Source organism: Caretta caretta, chromosome 18 (genome assembly GCF_965140235.1).
Source record: "Caretta caretta isolate rCarCar2 chromosome 18, rCarCar1.hap1, whole genome shotgun sequence".
In the NCBI taxonomy this organism is placed as follows: Eukaryota; Metazoa; Chordata; order Testudines; family Cheloniidae; genus Caretta; species Caretta caretta.
In genome coordinates, this window is record NC_134223.1 from 16,946,978 (window position 1) to 16,966,600 (window position 19,623).

At 55.2% G+C, this 19,623-nt stretch overlaps 1 protein-coding gene across 7 annotated transcripts in view; it reads right to left on the reverse strand.

Annotated features, from left to right (window-relative positions):
- Positions 1 to 18,559, reverse strand: part of TMEM240 (transmembrane protein 240) — a 35,177-nt gene extending 16,618 nt beyond the window's left edge. Inside the window, exons 1-3 of one of the 7 annotated variants that reach the window (XM_048825197.2) lie at positions 18,463 to 18,552; positions 17,150 to 17,444; positions 16,822 to 16,928 (exon numbers count right to left, since the gene is read on the reverse strand). In XM_048825197.2, the coding sequence (XP_048681154.1) occupies positions 16,822 to 16,928; positions 17,150 to 17,200 (158 nt within the window). In that variant the 5' untranslated portion in view covers positions 17,201 to 17,444; positions 18,463 to 18,552. Of the gene's footprint in view, positions 1 to 16,821; positions 16,964 to 17,149; positions 17,488 to 18,458 lie in introns of those variants that run through there. The other 6 variants (XM_048825198.2, XM_075120987.1, XM_075120986.1 and 3 more) reach the window with 6 other exon arrangements.
- Between the last annotated feature and the right edge of the window lie 1,064 nt (positions 18,560 to 19,623).

Genomic DNA, 19,623 nt, shown 5'->3' on the forward strand with positions numbered 1-19,623 from the left:
GGGGGAAATCAGTCGCTGGAGGCCTCTGAATATGCATGAGGAGAGCAGGCTGCTGCATAATCACGCCTGAGAAACGTCCAAATATTTACACAAACAAACCGCGTCTCAGAGGAACCTTCTGAAAACAGCCGTCAGCTCAGCATTCGCTGAACGGGGGGCCAACCCGCCAGCAGCCCCCGGGGAATGGCGCCAGGGCCCCACAGAGCAGGGGTACCGCCGGGGGCCCGTCTGTTCCCAGGTCCGACCCCAGGGAGCAGCTCCTGAGCTCTTCTCGGGGTGAGAGGCAATGAGCAGTCCGGTTACCCCCCCACCCCCCCGCCGCTGATCAAAGCTGCCACCTCCTTTCAAGGACTCCCTGGTGCTGAGCGGGGGCCCAGACGCAGCCGGGGAAAGAGGCCACCCCAGCTAGCAGGAACTCTCAAGGTGACCGTGCCTTCCAAGCAACAGGCCCGGCTTACATGTCCGGCTTGCAAGCATCTTTTTCCTCAGCTTTTCATTCCGGCCCCACCAACGCAGCGCGGGAATCTCCCTCGCTGGACACAAGGGCAACCCCCAAAGGCTGCCAACGCTGGGGAGTGAGGAAGTGTGACGGGTCGGGGGTCTCCCTCGTCAAGGAGGCTCCTTTCTGGGCAAACATAAGACTAATGGCTGTTGGGCCCTGGGGTCACTATACCCGTGGCAGGGGCTGGATTAGCTCATGGAGCACTGAGCTCAGCTTTATATCCCTCCTTCCCCCCCCCAGAGAAAAACTCTGGGGGGTTCTGTGCCTACTGCCTTGCCGTTGTACCCCCAGCAGTCGGGAATAAGGTCATAGGCTCTATAGGAACTTGTGTCTTTAGACTTCAACGGAAGCAGGATTCCCCTTGGTACACAGGGCCCCATTGAAAATGCAGCTACCTCTGGGGTGGAGCCTGCCTTCCTCTGCCCCCAAGACATCACAGAGACAGCCTACTCAAGGAAAGAGCCACCAGATTGTCAATAGCCACCAGAGCCTGGACTTGGGATTTTGTTTCTGGTGGAAACAGGCATTCAGGGCTTCAAGGGACACACACGTGTTCACATGCAGCTGGGGCAAGTACACCTGTACTTAGCTTAGAAATAAATTTGCAGGTGAGAACAGCTGACAGCCTCCCACAAGCTGCTCCAAAGTAGGCATTTCCTTTGCCACCTGAGAGCCACCTAGCCTAGGTCAGAGCCTGCATTCTCCCCAGCACGGTTACTCAGAGGGAAGGCAAGCAGCTGCCTCTTTCACGTCCCCTCTGGTATGGGAGAGGCGAGATGCCCAGTGCACCCTGCACTCACTGAGACTCACTCCAAACCTCAACACCACTTGACCAGCAAGAATTCTCTTGTGCAGCCATTGGAAGGAACTCTACCTGCAGGAGGCAGTACTGAGCACTTTCCTCTCTATTTGCATTTTCAGTTCTTCTTCTTCTGTTTCAGCCAAAAATGAGATTTCACCAAGTTCTGAGAGTGCAAACTCAGAGGAGCCTCCACTGTACCCGTTGATAGGGAATCCTCAAAGGCATCTAAACCATAGATTACAACAACACTAGCAGTTATGTTTCTCTTGGGAGAGTCATCCGCAGGATCCTAAATGCCTTACAGATTACACACACACCCCGCCCACCTGAAATCACTTCATGCACCACTGAAATGCAGCCACCTCTGGGGTGGAACGCAGCAATTGCTTAACAGCACTCAGCAAAACCACACAACAATTATTATTTGTAATATAATAGCACCTAGGGGGTCCTAATCAGAATCAGGAATCCTCTATGCTAAGCGTTGATCCAATGAAAAGTATAAGGGGCGGGGATTGAAGGAGGCAAAATTGCACCCTGGATTTGAAGTTTAGCAGGATTAATACCTAGCTTCTAAAGTGCCAGAAATCCTAGGTGCCCGGGCCGTCAGTTGTACGTCTCATCTGAAAGACAAGCCATCCAGCACCAGCGCACCCAGAAAGTCAAGCTGCAGTGCCGATTCAGGACACCTTGAATCCCCAGCGCTTGGCCTTTGAATTGTGATTGCTAACACTCAGACAGGTTTTTTAAAACACCGGAGGTTTATCAGAGGAACAGTGTGCCGTGGAGATAACATTGATTACTGCCGCGCACTGGGTTGTGGGGCTGCACAGCACGCACCCTTGCCAGGAACAGTTCTAGAGATACCATCATGTTCCCTTTGTCCGGCACAAAGGGCCAAGTCTCGCTGCTAATTCACAGGTTGGGGGTTTTATTGCAAATTGGCTGGAACCCTGGTAGGGGGTGGGGAACCTGATGAAGTTTCCATTCCAGCCTCAGTTGTCGGGGACTCTGGCGGCATCATTCACGAGACATTGATACGTAAGCACAGAGAGCTATTAATAGAATAAAGGTCCAGGGGCCCTGCTGAACGAAACGGGAGCTTTATAAAGGAACGGGACGAGACGGCTCAAGGGGGTGGGGGCTGGAGAACGTCCCCTGCAGATCTGAAGCTGGCCCAGTGACCACAGGCTGGTACCGTGTGCTAGATGCGAAGTAAGTCTGGAGAGTCACCTCTGCACTCGCAGGGGGTGGAGGGCATAACAGCTTCTCCTGCCCCTGCTGATCAGGCCCCCAGCACAAATAGGAACAGCTTTGGTGGCGCCCAGCATAACACAGCCCATCGGAGCTCTGGGGAGAGGTTCAGTTTGGCAAATCCCTGCTCTTGACGCATGTCTGGCTCCCACCTGCTGGTGCTGCAAACCTGCAGCCAGTGGTCATCCCTCCAACACCCCTGGGGACAGATTAACACTCCCTCTGTGTGATGGGTTCGCTCACAGAGACTGCCTTGGGACTGTCATCTGATGTGCTGAGATTACCTCTGAGCCCATTTTCCCTGCCAGCTTGGGACTCCAGAACCCTGCCTTCTTGAGCCAGACAGGCTAGCCTGCTGCAACCCAGACTCAGGGTCTGAACCACACCCCCAAAGCTACAGGCTTTAACTAAAAACTGCTCAGTAAGTACTCCTGTCTCCAGCACCCAGACACCCAGCTCCCAATGGGATCCAAACCCCAAATAAATCTGTTTCACTCTGAATAAAGTTTATACAGAGTAAACTCATAAATTGTCCGCCATCTATAACACTGAGAGAGAGATATGCACAGCTGTTTGCTCTCCCAGGTATTAATCACTTACTCTGGGTTCATTAATAAACAAAAGTGATTTTATTAAGTATAAAAAGTAGGATTTAAGTGGTTCCAAGTAATAACAGACAGAACAAAGTAAGTGACCAAGCAAAATAAAACACGCAAGTCTAAGCCTAACACATTAAGAACCTCTTTACATGTAAAATCTCATCCTCAAATGTTCCAATAAGCTTCTTTCACAGACTAGACTCCTTCCTAGTCTGGGCCCAATCCTTTCCCCTGGTATAGTCCTTGTTAGTTCCAGCTGAGGTGGTAACTCAGGGATTTCTCATGACTGGCCGCCCTTTGTTCTGTTCCACCCCCTTTTATAGCTTTGGCACAAGGCGGGAATCCTTTGTCTCTCTCTGGGTTCCCACCCCTCCTTCTAAATGGAAAAGCACCAGGTTTAAGATGGATTCCAGTATCATATGACATGGTCACATGGCCTGTGAGACCCCTAGTCTCCATTCTTCCAAGGCTGGCCCGCATGTACCCAGGAAGGTATGCAAGTAAACAGAGCCATTCACAACCAATTGTCCTAGTCAATGGGAGCCATCAAGATTCCAAGCCACCATCAATGGCCCACACTTTCCATAATTACAATAGGACCTCAGAGTTATGCTACATATTCCTAGTTTTAGATACAAGAATGATACATTCGTACAATAGGATGACCAAACTCAGTAGATTATAAGCATTGTAATGATACCTTACAAGAGACCTTTTGCATAACGCGTATTCCAGTTACGCTATATTCACACTCATTAGCATATTTCCATGAAAAACATATGGAGTGTAACGTCACATTCTGGGGCCTTTCCGGCACAAGGGGATTGAACTAGTATTTGGAGCCAGTCAGCACGGCCCCCCGAGGAATGGGGCAGCATCCTCTACAGTCTAGAGAAGGGGCTTGGGAGCCAGGACTCCTATGTTCGGCCACCGACCTGCAGCATGGCCTAGTTTTCCCAAGAGTGGCATCTGAAGTCACCCAGTTCTTAGACGCTGCAGGCACCCAGCCCCCTTGTGGGCTGCCCCAAAGTTTCACAGACCAGACTCACCTGGGACTTGAGAGGGGTTGGATATGGCCAGGCCCACTCCAGGCTCACTGGGGGTGCCCTGTGCCCTGGAGCAGCTCGGCACCGCTCGGCGAGGGGCAGCCAGGAAAGGGGGCTTGCTCAGCAGAGGCTGTGCTTTCGGAGCAGGGCAGCCCAAGGACTCTCTCAGCACTCGCAAAGGCAAAGCTTTTGGGCTGCGAAGCAGGCGCCTCGCCTTCCCCACATCCCGTACAGTGGCAGTGGCTATGTCGGTCTCTCCACATGCCACTTACAGGCATCACTGACATGGCCGCAGCAAAAAAGCCGGGACTGGTGTCAGTTAGCTGCTGGCCCAGTGGCTAGTACAGCCCCGCAGCCATTAAAAAGGAAACTCTCCATGCAGTGGGTGCAGGGCAGGAGCTTTAAGGACCAGGGCAAGGAGCTGGCATTGGACATGGCAAACAAGAGAATGGTGCTTGGTGAGTGAATCACAGGTGGGGCCAAACTCAGAGCGGGGGGGAAATGGCAGTGCTGGAGGGTGTACGGTACAGGCTGAGGGGCGGGATCGTAGCAGGAGAAGAACCAACAGCAGGGGGTAGGCAGGCTGAAGACATAAGGGAGTCAGGCCCCCCCTCCCAACCTTCTGCTGCGAGATGCCTCCCTTGGCAAGAGCACCTCCCAACACCAGCATCTGCGCATGTGTGAGAGAGCACAGGCCCCTGGCAAGTGATTCCCACCGCGCAGGGAACATCCCCGGGCGCAGAGCGCCCCATTCACATGGAGCACACACAGCCTGGGAGCCCCACGCCCCTCCCAATTTACACCTGGGACGAGGAAAGGCGAGCAGAGGCCGTTGAGTGGCTCACTTGCCCAGGGGATGGCCCCATCTACTCATTAGAAAGGCTGGCTCACAGGTGGCTCTCGTGACCTCTCTCCAGGTCAGACAGGCCTCCATGTCTCCTGCTTTCCCCTGGCTACGGGGCCGTGTCTCTTCAATAAGGTGCTGTCTAGGAGACGGGTCATTTGTTCCAGATGAGCCGATATCCAAACTTTCTGGGCCACAAACTAAACATCACTTTTTTTCCCCCATGCTTTAAAAGACCCCACCCTGGCAAAGCAAACAGGTCTTTAAAAAGACACCATGAGGTCCTGTCCAGATCTCTTAAAAGGTGAACTGAAAAAGCTTTGGAAAATAAATCAAGGTCCAGTTCCTGGTCATTAAAGATCCATTAGCAGTTTTCACAACAGATCCAGGACAAATTCCAGTTTAGCTAATTACAGCCAGCCTCCATCCATCCTGCACTTTCCACTGGATGCAGGATGCTTCTCCGTTACCTTTCCGAAGCAACTCTTGTAGATTGCTGTGAACTGTTAAAGTGCTGCCACCCCCCACCCCCGAGGTGGCTGCATTCCAGTGGTAGGTGAACAACCCCTCCATGTCGAGCTGTAGACTGCTGCAGGGATGGAGCGTACTATCGAAACGAAAGGTCAGATTATTGCCAGCGGCGGTGATTCTGAAATGGTTTACAAGGTAGGTTTTCCAACACTCTTGGCTCTCATTTAGGCACCCAAATTGGCAAAAATAAAAAAAAAAAAAAATTCAACCCTAAAAACCAGCCCCACACCTTTGCAGTTGAACCTGTCTCAATCCTCCCGTGTCGTCACTGATTTTCGAAGCACGCTGGGATTCCCCCCGAAAGACGGTGTCGGATACACACGGGCACAGTGATGCTTGAGTGACACCCTGAACCAGGAGAGCTTCACCAAAGCAGCTGGTGATTTCTCCTCAAAGCTGCACGAGGAGTCGGTGCGCAGACAAGCTCAAAGGTTCCTTCCGGTGACCTTGTCTACTTGGGCCTCCCTCTCAATCCCGTACCTGCTGGCTTGGTTGGCTGCATGCAGCTAGGGGAGAACTTCGGCAAAACCATATTGATCTGTTCATTTAAAGGCCGTGAAACAGTCCGTGTCTTTTCATTCTCCTCCCCAGCAGGGACGTCAGCGCAGTCTGACGCCTCGGCTCAGCTCCGCTCCCCCATCCTTTTGGAGGCCTGCGTGGCAATGACGTCACGCCTCTGGGCTGCAGTGGCTGCGATAGGGCGGTGACGGGCCGTCCCCATGCCCAAACCTGGCCCGTGCGACTCCAGCGCTGCAGCAGGACGGAAGGAAGCTTCTGGGGCTTTGGTTGGCAGCTTTCAATCCTGTGGCATGAAAACACGCCCGCAAAAGCAACAAAACCCCCCTGCAGCATCACGGCACAGGAGGGCTCACCCTGGAGATCTGCACCGTTAGCCTCCAGGGCCGGCCAAACTGCTGAAAAACAACTGCCCCCGGGCCCTGCCGAGGAAGCACGGTCAGCTGGGGGACCGGGACAGGAGTCCCCACTACCAGTCTCCGCTATGCCTTACTGTGCGACTTTGGGCCAGTCACTCAGATTCCCGCCACCCCCACCCCCTGTGTGCAACTAGCAGGCCCGGCACGCCTCTGCCTCGCCCCCCTGGGCAGCGATTCACAGCGGTGCCATGCCCAGTCAGAACAGCAGCATTTCCCATCCACTTGGCCCGGGGTAAACGGCTCCACAAGGCCCCAGGGGACGGAGGCTCAGCAGCGCGGGGAAAGCCAGAGCCCTGTAGCTCAAGACGCGGCGCTCACGGCCGAGAGGGGCCCGAGGGAGCAAGGCAGTGCTGTCACCCCCGTTTGCAGGTGGGCAACGGAGGCACAGAGAGAGAGGATGTGCCTCCCCCAAGGGCACTCGGGGAGGAGGTAGCCGGGCTAGGAGCTGATCTCCTGAGTCCCAGCACAGTGCATTAGTCACAAAGCTGCCCTTCCTCTCAGCCTTCGGAGCTGCCAAGCTTTCGAGGAGGGGCCCGCGGGGGCCGCATGCTGCGCAATCGCCCTTGCCGGATGTGGAGGCAGAAACTGGCCCTTTGGTCCATAACGGGCCTTGAGACCTTCCCCGCCTCAGGCACTATAGACGGGCAATGACCAATACGCTGCCCTGTCTCGCAGGCACCACGAGATGGTCCTGCTCCTGAGACACTGGCTCGTTTGCTGCCTGGCCCGGGCTGGCAACCAGTGCTGCATCGCCCGGCTGAGGGCTAGCGGGGTAGCTGGAGCTGGCGGTGCTGAGGGACAGTGTCGCGGGTGCCACCTGCCTTGTGCCTCTCACCCGGGGTTGCCATCCCAGCACTCTGCCCCGAGTCTGAGCCCTGGGAAGCAGGCCAGGCTCATCCCCAACCCAGAGGGGGAAAACGAACCACAGAGAGTCCGCATCGCAGACTGAACCCAGGAGTCCTGACCCCCCAGTCTCCCCTGCCCGGACTATCAGACCCCAAAGCCTCTAACAAGGCAGGCCGCATATAATACCCCATTCCAGGGCCACTGCACTCAGCCTGCCTTCAGGGAGTGACCCACACAGACCCACCTTGACAGAGGGACCTGGAGCTTGACCCCCCGTGTCCCCACAATGACAAACACTGACCTAAATCTCCCGCCTGCGACGCAAACCCTTCTCCTTCGCAGCCCCGATCGGTCCCAGCGCCCACCCCCAACCGGTACCAAACATACCGGATGTCGCCGAGTCCCCAGACATCTCACCACACCACGCCGCCCCTGGCAGTCCAAAGCCAGCTCTCCACATAGCTAGTCACGTCACCGAGCACAGCAACGGCCCCGCAGCCAGCCCAGCAAGGGACCCCCGGCCCCTCCAACCCACACACTGCGGTGCCCAGCTGAGCCGCACACTCACAGGCCAGGGCTATCCAGCAGCTCCCAGCTCCCCTCCCCACAGCAGGAAGTGCAGCGCGAGGGTGTCCTGGAGCCGGGTTCCCCACTGAAGGGCTCTATTCTCTTTACACCAGCCCCTTCTCCCACTCCTGCTAGCCTCAGATTAACCCTTCAGGCACTAGACATCAGCAGAATGCTGTTGCATCCCATTGCAGCTTTGGCTGGTGCCAAGCCACCCACTGGCTGCCAGGGTAAGAAGAGAACAGTCACCTCGCTCCTGCCTGCTGCCTGCGCACTGAACGTAACGCAGACACTGCCTAGTTACCCCCTTCCTGGGAAAGCTGCCCTGTGTCAGTCTAGGATACCAGGAATTTCCCCAGCACGGCTGCCCTCGGTCTGCCCACGCCTCAGGATTCAAGTCCCTTAAGAGAGACTGTCTGTGTATCCGGGTTGGAGTCCAGCTGCCATGTCTGTGCTGGTGACTTACACTTCTCGCTACTTGATTGTCATCCAAAGCTCCAGGCCCCCCACCTGAAAGGTCTCCCTGGGCCAGTATCTCCCAACCAGGATGGGGCCATGGGGATTAAAGGCCCCCTGAACATCACAACCCGGCTAGAGACAGGTCCAAGCCACGTTAGATCCCAGATTTCAAACCCCTGGCGTCTGGGCGCGTTCAGCGCTGGGGGGAGGTTTAACCCATTAAAGAACCGTGGCCCCAGCTGGGAAATGCGGACCCAGGTTCCGATTCTGGAAACTCCTCCCCAGCGTCCAGGGAGCTGGAAGCCAGGGCTCTCCCTCAGCTCCATCTCCACACACAAGGGCTATGGAGACACAACTACGTTAACTAGTGCAGGAGGCTGAGCTCTTCCTCCGGCCTGGGCTTCCCTGGGCCAGGGATACAGAGCCCTTCCCTTCTCCCCCTCCCAGGATCCCCTTTCCAGGGCTCTTTCCATCATCCCAGACTTAGAGTCCGACTCGAAGCTTCAATCCAGAGACAGCAGCTGGGGACCTGGCTCCACCCTCCCCTGGGGATCTGGCTTCTTCCACCCGACTGAGTTGTACTAGGCATTATCAGGAGAACGTGCTATTCCAGCTGCCATGTCTCCATTCACCGCAGGGCTAGGTACGAACAGACTGAGCGATGGCTGAGGCTGGGCCCAGCCCTTCCCCACTCAGCTGCGCTTCCCAGGCTTTGTTGCCACCTGCGCACAGCAAACGTGGGCCGGAGCCAGGCTTTGTGCAGGCAGGCCGGGCAAACGGGCACCGTGCAAACAGCCCCCTCCCCCACAGCCCCAACTGGTCGGGGCACTGCTGGTCCAGTATGGGAACCTCACACCGCTCTGCCGGTGCACCTCGGTCCTGACCCACCCCCACCCCTAGTCCTGCACCCCCTCACCACTCTGCCAGTGCACCTTGGTCCTGACCCACCCCCACCCCTAGTCCTGCACCCCCTCACCACTCTGCCAGTGCACCTTGGTCCTGACCCACCCCCACCCCCTGCTCCTAGTCCTCCAGCCCCCCACCCCCACCGCTCTGCCAATGCGCCTCTGTCCTGACCCACCCAGTGCACAGCGGGCACATGCCATTAACCCCTGGGTGCCCACCACTTCATCCAGGGCAGCAATTCTCATAGCAACCTGCAGCCTTATCGATTATTATTAATCAGGCCTGACAGTAACACCCTGCTCCATCTCTCTGTCTAGCTGCTCCTGTGGGGTGAGCGATCCGTGTGCACAGTGGCTGCTCTGCTTCGGGGGCCTGGCAGGCTCGTGCATATTTCCCATTGCTGTCCCGACCCACATCCTACGGGTTCCCCAGCTCCTTTGGGGCCAATAGCAGCACTGAGATACTCCACCCAAGCACAAGCTCAGAGCTGGGCTCAGGCTAGGCTGGCCTGGAGATTTATATTAAAGAGACAGGGGGATGTCTCAACACTTCTTATTTTTCGCAGCCCAATTAAAGACATTTTCATTCTATTTTGAAATAAAGCCACCCCTATATTTTCCAAGGCCTGCCATGTACAAGAGCGGGGCTCGAACCGGCGACCTGTGGTGCTAAAAGCACAAGCCTTTACTGCTTGGGCTACAGGACTCACTCCTTTAGCAGGGCATAGTGGGGAAAAAGCATCTTACCTGGATCAGCTACTAGAGGGGGACAAAGATACACACGGAGTATAACCCTGCCAGGGGTGCAAAACGAAGCAAAGCCAAATCCCCGCCACTTCCGCTCCCCCATCCGCTTGCTGTGCCCCCAGCAGAGACCATGTGCATACCTGACAACCAGCCCAGCTCAGCACTTACAGCCAGTGGGCTCTTTCCCCAGTGTCTGCTGTGGGGATTGCTACAGCCAGTCAAGGCTCTCCCAGGGCAAACCCCAGTGCAGCCAGGCAAAGCCCCTAGGTGCAGAGGTTAAAGGGGGGTGGCCCTCTGTTCCCCTCTAGTAGTGGCAGGGCGACAGAGACTGACCAACCCACAACACCCTTGGTCCATAGAGCCGGCTCTTTTCACTCAGGCCACACAGGGTCTTGCCTTTAGATCCTGAGGTCCCAGGTTCGACCCCACTGCTTCCAACACACAGCCCGTCCCACTCGGAATTCTGTGCCCAGAGTGATGGCCCCGCTTGGCAGCCAGCTGGGTTTGTGCTGGTTACCCAAGGATCCTGCCAGCTCCCCACCATGAAGTGCATTGCTCCGATGCAACGCTGCAGGAACAAGGGAACCATCCGGGAGTGATTTTTTAATTTCCCCACTGTATCTGGCACTGGTGCGACCATGGCCGGAATGTAGCGTCCAGTTCTGGCACCCACAATCCGAGAGGGAGGTTGTTCATTGGAGCGGGTTCAGGGAAGAGCCATGAGAATGATTAAAGGATTAGAAAACCTGCCTGATAGTGACAGGCTCCAGGAGCTCAGTTAGATGATCAAAGAGAAGGTTAAGGAGTGACTTGAGTACGGTCTGTAAGCAGCCACGCAGGGACCGGCTATCGGATAACAGAGAGCTCTTCAACTTAGTAGACACAGGTCTAACAAGATCCAATGGCTGGAAGTTGAAGAAGGACAAATTCAGACAGGAAAGAACGTGCAAGTGCTTAGTTAGTGGGGGATTAACCACTCAGACAAGGTCCCGAGAACTGTAGGAGATTCTCCATCCCAGCACTTTCTAAAATCAAGGGGCAATGAATTCAAAATTCAAAGAGGAATGAATTCAGGGAAGCCCTATGCTACGTGCTCTGGAGGAAGGCAGACCAGATGATCACAATGGTCCCTTCTGGCCATATAAGCTATAAATCTATTCCCCCTCTGCACCCCCACTCCCGACCCCTTCTGAACACCCAAGCCGAATGGCTCCCTCCCTCCGCTGCACAATGGGGTCGAACTGCATTTGCCACCCCTCCACTTGAGCCTGGTCCCCAGCGCTATCCTGCTGGAAGAATGACCCTCACCATCCTTTCCAGCGTGGTCACAGCCCATCAGTGTAGACAGGCCCCGGAGATTGTACCTGAGATTCCACCCCCGTCCCCGCAACAGTTTGCAAGCAAGGTTATTGTAAGCATGCAGGATGGCTCAGCCCCCCACTTCAGACACACACACCCCAGACGGGCTGCGAGCCCCAGCAAATACGAGGTGATAACCCCACTGTCAGGAAGCTGCTATTGCATCCCTGGCAATAGGACCAGCTAACGGGCTTTCCTTCAGCATCCTTCTGCCTGCCACCCCTGCCATCCTGCTGACACGCAGCTTGGGGGGGGCTACTAGTCCCAGGGACAACGTGCAGCATGAGCTGCTCTTGGGCATCCTCTAGTGGTGGTTGCATGGCACTGCTTAACGACCCCTTAAAAAAACCAACCATTCGAACCCTGACCTTGGTAGGAAGTTAGAGGCAAATGGAGGGTAACCCCTGAGCCGCGCACTCGAACCTGGCTCCAATTCCCTGACATGCCCGGCCAGGCCTGATATTCCCTGGAACCATCACGGCCACTATTATTCGTACAGCACCATAAACAACATGGTGCCGAATAGAACATGCAAGAAAGGCAGGGTCCGTGAGCTCACTCCGACGCGGACGCTACGCAGGCCAGCAGCTGAGGCCCAAGAAGGAGCAGAGACCTTGGCCATGGGGGAAGCAGCATAGCAAGGGTTCACTGATGCAGGATTTTTGGGAAGGGGCGGGAGGAGGAGGCAGCTCTGCACACGGGAAGCGAGTGGCTGCCTTCGCCGTACGGGGCAGCATGCAGAGGCGGTGCAGAGCCGTGGGTGGGCGAAGGAAGGAGAGGGCTGCAAATGCCATGCACCGAGCTCTCGGGGCAATTCTGTGGGCAGAGGATTTAACAGATCCAGCCCAAAGGGGGCAGGGGGAAAAGAGGATGAGGAGGGGTCGAGGGAGGACAGGATGAGCAAAGATGGGGAAGGGTCTTGAAGGGAAGGATGAAAAGGGCCTAGGTACATGCACATTCAGGGAGCAGGGAAGAGGTGACCAAAACACGATGCAAAATGTTAACATAAAAGCTAAACCTTCCTCCTCCCCCAGCCCCCAAGGGATGCTGTTCTGGAGCACAGAGCCCCTGCAGTCCCACCTTTCATGGAGTTGTGGGGTTGAGGATGGAGGTGGAGTTTACAGAGGACTTATCAAAACCCCACAGATTCCAACCAACAGCCAACGCCCCACAAGAGGCACCCTGCGCAGAGCCGGGCAATCAAGGCAGAACATGCTTCCCAGTTCTGTACCTTTGCATGATTGACATTAATGAGCCTTGCACTGCCAGGGGGTGCCCACTGCAACAGCTCATGGGGCTTCTTGCCACTGCTACACCAGAGACAGATAACAACCAGGAAGCCTGGATTCAGGGTCTGTGCTCATAGCTTACTGCTGTGGGGGGCTTGAGAACAGGGTGGAGAGAGACTAAGGACTGCAAATGCCGCCATACGCAACTTCCTGCCTAGGGAGTTGTGAATGGAGCGTCCAGACTGGCTAACGGCAGAAAGCACAGCTGCATTTCCAACACACACAACTTCCTGCCTAGGGAGGCTTGAAGAAAAGAGAACAGACAGACCAAGGAGCATTTTAACTGCGTGCTCGCCTCGCTTTCACCCCCCTCAGCTCACAACAGGTGAGGTCTGAGCGGAGAATACAGATTGGCAAAAGGCTAACAAGTATCTTTTTGTGCCTTCTGTCAAGCCCCCCAAGGGGCCGGGTGCTCTCACATATTAATGGTGCAGCCCGTCAGCCCTTGGCTTTGCCCCAGAACAGGGATGGGGCTGACCACGCTGCTTCCCACACACACACACTGCATCACCCAGGGCCCCCAGTCCTGACCTGGCAGGGTCTCCCCTAGGCAGCAGTGGGGAGCTTGGTCTCCATGGCCCATTCAGTCCTTGGCCTCTAAGGACCCCCCACCAGTCACTGTAGTGTTGGGCACGGCTGACAGCACTGACAGAGTTTCTGAGGGGGTGGCGGGTTCAAAGTGAGGCTACTTCCCCTCTAGGCACCGAACTGGCCACAAGGAGGCCATTGTATGGTGACAGTTTCCGGTCACTCCCAACCTGAGCTAAGTAAGCTAGAGGTGGAAGGAACCATCTCCACTCACCAGCCCCCTAGTCATCTGGTCTCCCCAGCTTCCTGCTTCTGCTCGGGAAGGTGGCTCCTAGAGCTGGGATGAGGAACCATCATCAGGTGATGCTGGACAGCACTAGCCATGCGTGGCTTAGACAGGGGCTGCTGGAAACACTTGATTTCACAATATCATCTTTGCACGCAGGCAGGACCCCGCTGTACTGAGACGTGTTTCTCAGGATGATAAACTTCGGGGATAGGCCCATAATTGTGTAATCATCTGCCCTGTTTTCTCCTGGGATTGGAGGCGCCGGGGGAGGGAACATAGGACATAGCACATAGGCTCAACAATTATTCATCGTTGTCAAACCACCTCCTCGTGGAGGAGGGGACGCTCCTGATTCTCTCCTATTTGAGACAAGATCAGCGAAGATCCTTGTTACTTGTGGGAAAGATGCCCCCTCCTGTTTCTGGGATGTGCCCAGGGGGCCAGGCAGACTGGGAGCCGAGAGCATGCAAGGCCAGTCCTGTGGAGAAGGTGCTCTCACTCACTCCCCATCCCAGTGAAAATAATACAACTGGACTCCCCAAATTGAAGAGGGAAAAACAATCCTGGATTCATTAGCTGGCAAGACTGTAGCTCTATTGACAAAGCTGGAGAGACGGTGAGAAAAAAAAACCTCAAAATTTATCTCAGCACTTTTTCCCCTTAGCATGTGCCTCTAATTTACTCAGATGTCATCCTTCTCCCTTGTCCTTTTCATTGCTTAGCCAGTCACTCACGTTCCTGGGAGTACAGCCCTAGCCACAGGATTTTTAGTTTAGAAGGATTCCATTTGGCTCATACTAGAGCATTTACGCAGAATCCTTTAATTAATCATTTGCATCACTCACATGGCACAGCCCAGGCCAGATCCCCAGCTGGCGCAGATCACCACAGCTCCATTGGCTTCAACGGCTTTTCTCCGATTGACACCAGTTGCAGATCAGACCACATGCATTCAAAGCACTTCATCAACTGATGAATCTGACAAGGTAGGTCCACCCTGCCCCCATTTCACAGAGGGGGAAACCAAAGCACTGAGCAGCCAAGCAATTTGCCAAAGCCACATGGTGAATCAACAGCGGAGCTTGGAGGTGAAGGATTCCAGTCCATTACTCTGTCCCCTAGTTCACATTGGCTCCCACAGCTCAGGGATGCCCTTTCGAATTCTCTCCTACATATAGATAACCAGAGTGCACATACAAAGGCCCCCATCAATTACACACAGCCAGAACCCACTAACAAACAGGACTGGTGTGCGCCTGGTGCGATTTGTGTTGACAATAGCTATTATTCTTCATAGGACAGGAAATTGGTGACATTTCCCAGAATTTTGCTCCCCTTTCTCCTAGGGCCAGGACTGTGCTAGGAGGCTGGGAAGATGCTTTTCTAAGAAAGGTTCTTTCTAAGAAATTAACCAGTGTCTCTGTTTGGGAAGAGAGGTACTGGAGCATGTGTGTGTTTGATTACATAGTGCTGCTGGGGCCATGCAGAATTCCGGGGCAGAGGAGCACACCCATCAGATTTGGGCAGCAGGGACACGCCAGAAATAAGAAGATGTTACATTGTTCTTTCATCCCAAAAGATCCCAAAGCACTTCACAAGCTATATTTCATTTCACCCACCAGTTGTGGTGAGCTGGGAAATATTTTAGCCATAGTGACTGGGCACACTCCTCCTCTTAAGACAACTGCCAAGGGAATGTTAAGGTCACCCTGAACGACCATCTGCCCCAGCGCGGAAAGCTACATGGCACTCCACGTATGGGCTGCATCAACCACCCGGGGTCACATCTGAGCTTCCATGGAATCGAGGTGTTGTGAACCCAATTAGTAGGCCATTGAGCCATCCGCTTTTCAGATAGCCCTCAAATCCAGCAGCCCCAGGCCCATGCACTGCCTCATGAGAAACCCTCGAGGCCTTGCGCGTTGGGCAAGGGGTGGCCAGGGGCGTCATGCACAGAAGCATTTTCAGACTGGGAGTGGAGTGCATTCAGCCCTGCTCTGGGCTCCTCCAGTGTCTGGCTGCCCTGGAGAGGATGGCTCAGAAAGGGCAAGAACTGAAGAGAGACCACGAGAGGGGAGCAACACTGGTCCCCTTGGTAGAATAATGCCATGAAAGGAGAGGATGGAAGGCCAGAGGAGTTTCCCTGGGTTAAACCCCCTCCCCACCCCATTCAAGGGCTAAAGTCTTCCCCAAGGACAATGAAGGTGTGTGGTCCCCCGAGAATGGCTTGCAGCTGGATTACAGCAGCAGCCCAAAGCGGTGAGTGAAGGACACCTTAAAATCAGTACGTAGGCCGGTGGAGGGCTTCCTTGAGGTGGCCTTTGGCAGGCATCAGATCATACTCTTTTGATCCCATGGGCAGAAAATCATTACCCCATCCCAGCCCGTAACACAGTGCAAAAGAGGATCAGACAGAAGTTTGGAAAAATAATTTAAAATGGTCCCACAGCAGATATCCATTTCTAAAGATCTAGACATACCAATCTCCATGTCTACAGAGCAGCCTTTCGCAAGCTACACAACGCCTAGCTATGCAGTGGCTATGTACAATTTAAGAAATGTTACTTTCTTTAGTGGGGTGAGGGGGAATTAACCTCATTGTTACACAATCATAAAGAGTGGATTTATTCGCCAGTTATCATCTTACATTGAAAAAAGGCTACTTAAAGAAAAGTCCACCCTACATTCTTGATTTGTTAACAAATACACAACAGCTGCAACCAACAACTTGACTATGCCCCAAAAAGCACCCAGATAACCTTCAGAAACAGAAAAGCCACAAAGAATTCAAAGCAAGTCAAAGATTTAAAACACACCAGCAGCGAAGATCCCAAAGTGACCCTGTCCTCGAGAGCATTATTCCCTCCTCAGCAGAGAGTCTCGCAAGCAGTCAGAGGCAATTTGTTTGAAACAGCAGCAGAACAAACAGCACCCCCCAAATTGCACACACACACACACACAAGTACCCTGGTCTCTAGTGACAATGGAACAATTGTGGCAAGTGCTGAAGCAAAAGTTACTCACTTTTCATGGGCTGACACACACACAAAAGGAAAAGGGGATGCTAGGCTCAGAACAAACTCTTGCTCCAAAAAATTCATTCTGATCATGCAGAAGGTTGCTGTGGATATACACACAAGGCACATTCAGAATGCAAAATGCTAAACCCTAGGAGTCAGTGATCCATTGCATGCTGCTTGCTGGATGCTCAGTGCGGGTTGGATTGCACCCTCTGAGCTCCTTAAACCTGGCCTGTGCCTTTCTAATGAGACGAGTAGAGGGAGGGAGGAGGATAAGGAATATCATGCGGGTGACTTACCTTCCACAGTTGCAGTGGCAAACTCGATCTTCTCCTCTTAAATGCGGTAAGATGTAATTGTGAAACCGGTCCAACAGCGCATTCATGTCCATCAAGCAAGCTATTGCCTGTAAGAGCCCATAACCAAGGCATCTGGTCAACTCTAGATGATGGAATAAAACATTGACTCTAGTTTGGTTGCTAAAGATTGGAGCAGTCATAAAAATATTAAATGCTGCTTTTTAAATTTTTTTTTAATGGGAGGGACGGACACACACACACCAAATAAATGATACACACGCTAATGTGATGGGAGGAAGGAAATAAAGTGATAAGCAAAATCTCTTACCATAACGATAGAGGCACCCAGGATCATGAAAATCATGGTGTTTGCATTCATGGACAGCAACTGGAAATTGACAAATGTTTTGTCTATTCCCCCCACTCCCCCCTCAAAAAAAAAAACCCAGATAAAAAAGCAGGGGCCGGGTTATTCCCAGAGGTCAGGTTTGGTCACATACGCCCCCTTCTCTCTCCAAGCTGCAATCCTGGGGTGCGTGGGGGGGGGCGCCTGACCCCCAACACCCCCCCCTCCTGTCCCCCTTGCGCCGGGAATGCCTCGCTCTCCCTCTCGCTGTCTTTTTCTAGGACAAATGTGACAGGTAAAAAAAAAAAAAAAAATTCCCTTTCTCCCCCCACTCCCGCCCTCCCCCCGTCAGCGGAGGGAGGGAGGCGCGCTACGCTTCCCCACCCCTGCACACCCCACCCGCACACAGCCCCGCATGCAGCAACTGGAAGCGGATCCAACCGCCACAAAATAAAGAGGGGAGGGGGAAGGGGGCTGTGGGTCGCCAGGAAAGTGGCCAGATCAGTCAATATTTGGAAGGCTCGGGTTTAAAAATAAATAAATAAATGAAAATACAACACCCCCCCCTCCTCCTCCATTTCCTCCTTCCCTTCCTACCCCCCCCCCCCCCAACAAAAAAATCCCCGACCAATTGGTGCAAAGCTGTGCCCGTGGCGGCAGGGAAGAGGAGAAATCAGACCGAGGGACCAGCTGGTGCAGCCGCGGGGAGCGTCATGCCGGGGCTTTGCTCCCCCTGGTCAATTGCTCCAAGGGCCAGATCCCGCCCGCCGGGGCCAGACGCGCCCCGGTCCCCATCAGCGGCCGCTGCCCGCCCGCGTCCCCTTCTCCGGCAGCAGCGAACGTGACCGGGCCGGATGCTCGCTGCACCGCGCCCCCCCCTCCCCGGCCCCCGCTTCTCTTCTGGGGGGACTGCAGCTGGAATCGGTATGCCGCACCACGCAGCCCAGCAATGGGGGGGGGGGGGGGGGGGGGGCTAAAGACCTGCAACTCCCTACGTGCACAAAGCCCTTCCAGGCAGCAGGAGGATTCCTCGGCAGCAAGTGACCCCCCCCCCCGAGCCTTCCCCCACCCCGCGGGGGGAGAAAGAAAGGATCCGGGCACGTATTTCCCTGCAAACCGGGCTCCCCCGGGCCCGCTCCCTCCCCACCCCCGCGCTTCGGAGCGGTGTTGCAGGGAGGGAGGCGTGTGGAAGGAGGCTGGGGGGGCTTCTCACTACTTCCCCGCGCCCCCCCACCCTCCCCGGGTTCCCACACACACAGACGCGCCATCCCAGCCCATCAAAGGCATTTACCTACTTGGGGAGGAGGCTGCGATCCAGCGCCAGGCTCATGGCTCGGGGAGGGAGGGCGCGCTGCACGGCTGCCTTCTCTTTATTCCCCCCCCCCCACACACACACACAGTCATCTCCCCCCATACACACACAACTCCCCCCCAGTCATCTCCCCCCATACGCACAGAATCCCCCCCACAGTCATCTCCCCACACACACACAACGCCCCCCCACAGTCATCTCATCTCCCCCCCCACAAATCTCCCCTCACACACACAACGCCCCCCACACACACACACACAACTCCCCCCCAGTCATCTCCCCCCATACGCACAGAATCCCCCCCACAGTCATCTCCCCGCACACACACACACAACGCCCCCCCACAGTCATCTCATCTCCCCCCCACAAATCTCCCCTCACACACACAACGCCCCCCCACACACACACACAATCCCCCCCACAGTCATCTCCCCCCATACACACAGAATCCCCCCCACAGTCATCTCCCCACACACACACAACGCCCCCCCACAGTCATCTCATCTCCTCCCCCCCACAAATCTCCCCTCACACACACACACAACCCCCCCACAGTCATCATCTCCCCCCCCCACACACACACACACACCTCCCCGCCCCCCTGCACAATTTTGGATCACCGCGCAAGGAAGGGGGTTTGGCCCCGATTTTTAATCGCGTTCGCTCCCCCCTGCGCGTCTCCCTCGGTCCCCAGCGCCGGCCAGGGAGGGACTCGGGCACTGGAGCGAAGGACACCCCCAGCCCCTGATTTAGGCTGATGTAGTGGGGGGGGGGGGAGACTCAGATATAAGTGAGCCGAGCCCCCCAACACACACGCAGCGGGCATGAGGGTGTCAAAGGCATTTGCTTTTTCAGGGGCTTTCCCACAGCAGCTGCTTGCTTGCGAGCCCGGGGGGCACAGAGCTGGAGGCATGGCAGAGAGGGGAAGGCTCAGTGGAGGCAGAGCTGGGGGGGACGACTCTCTGCTAGGGGATCCCAGGGACACCGGCACCACGCCCACAACTGACCTGAGGAGCCCAGGCCAATGTTACAAAGGGTGTGGGAGGAGCCCGGGAGCGGGACGCGAACACCTGACCCGCTCCACCTGATCTCCCCTTGGCCTCGGCAGCTAGTCCCTCATAGGCCTCGGTGTGGCGTTTCCCTG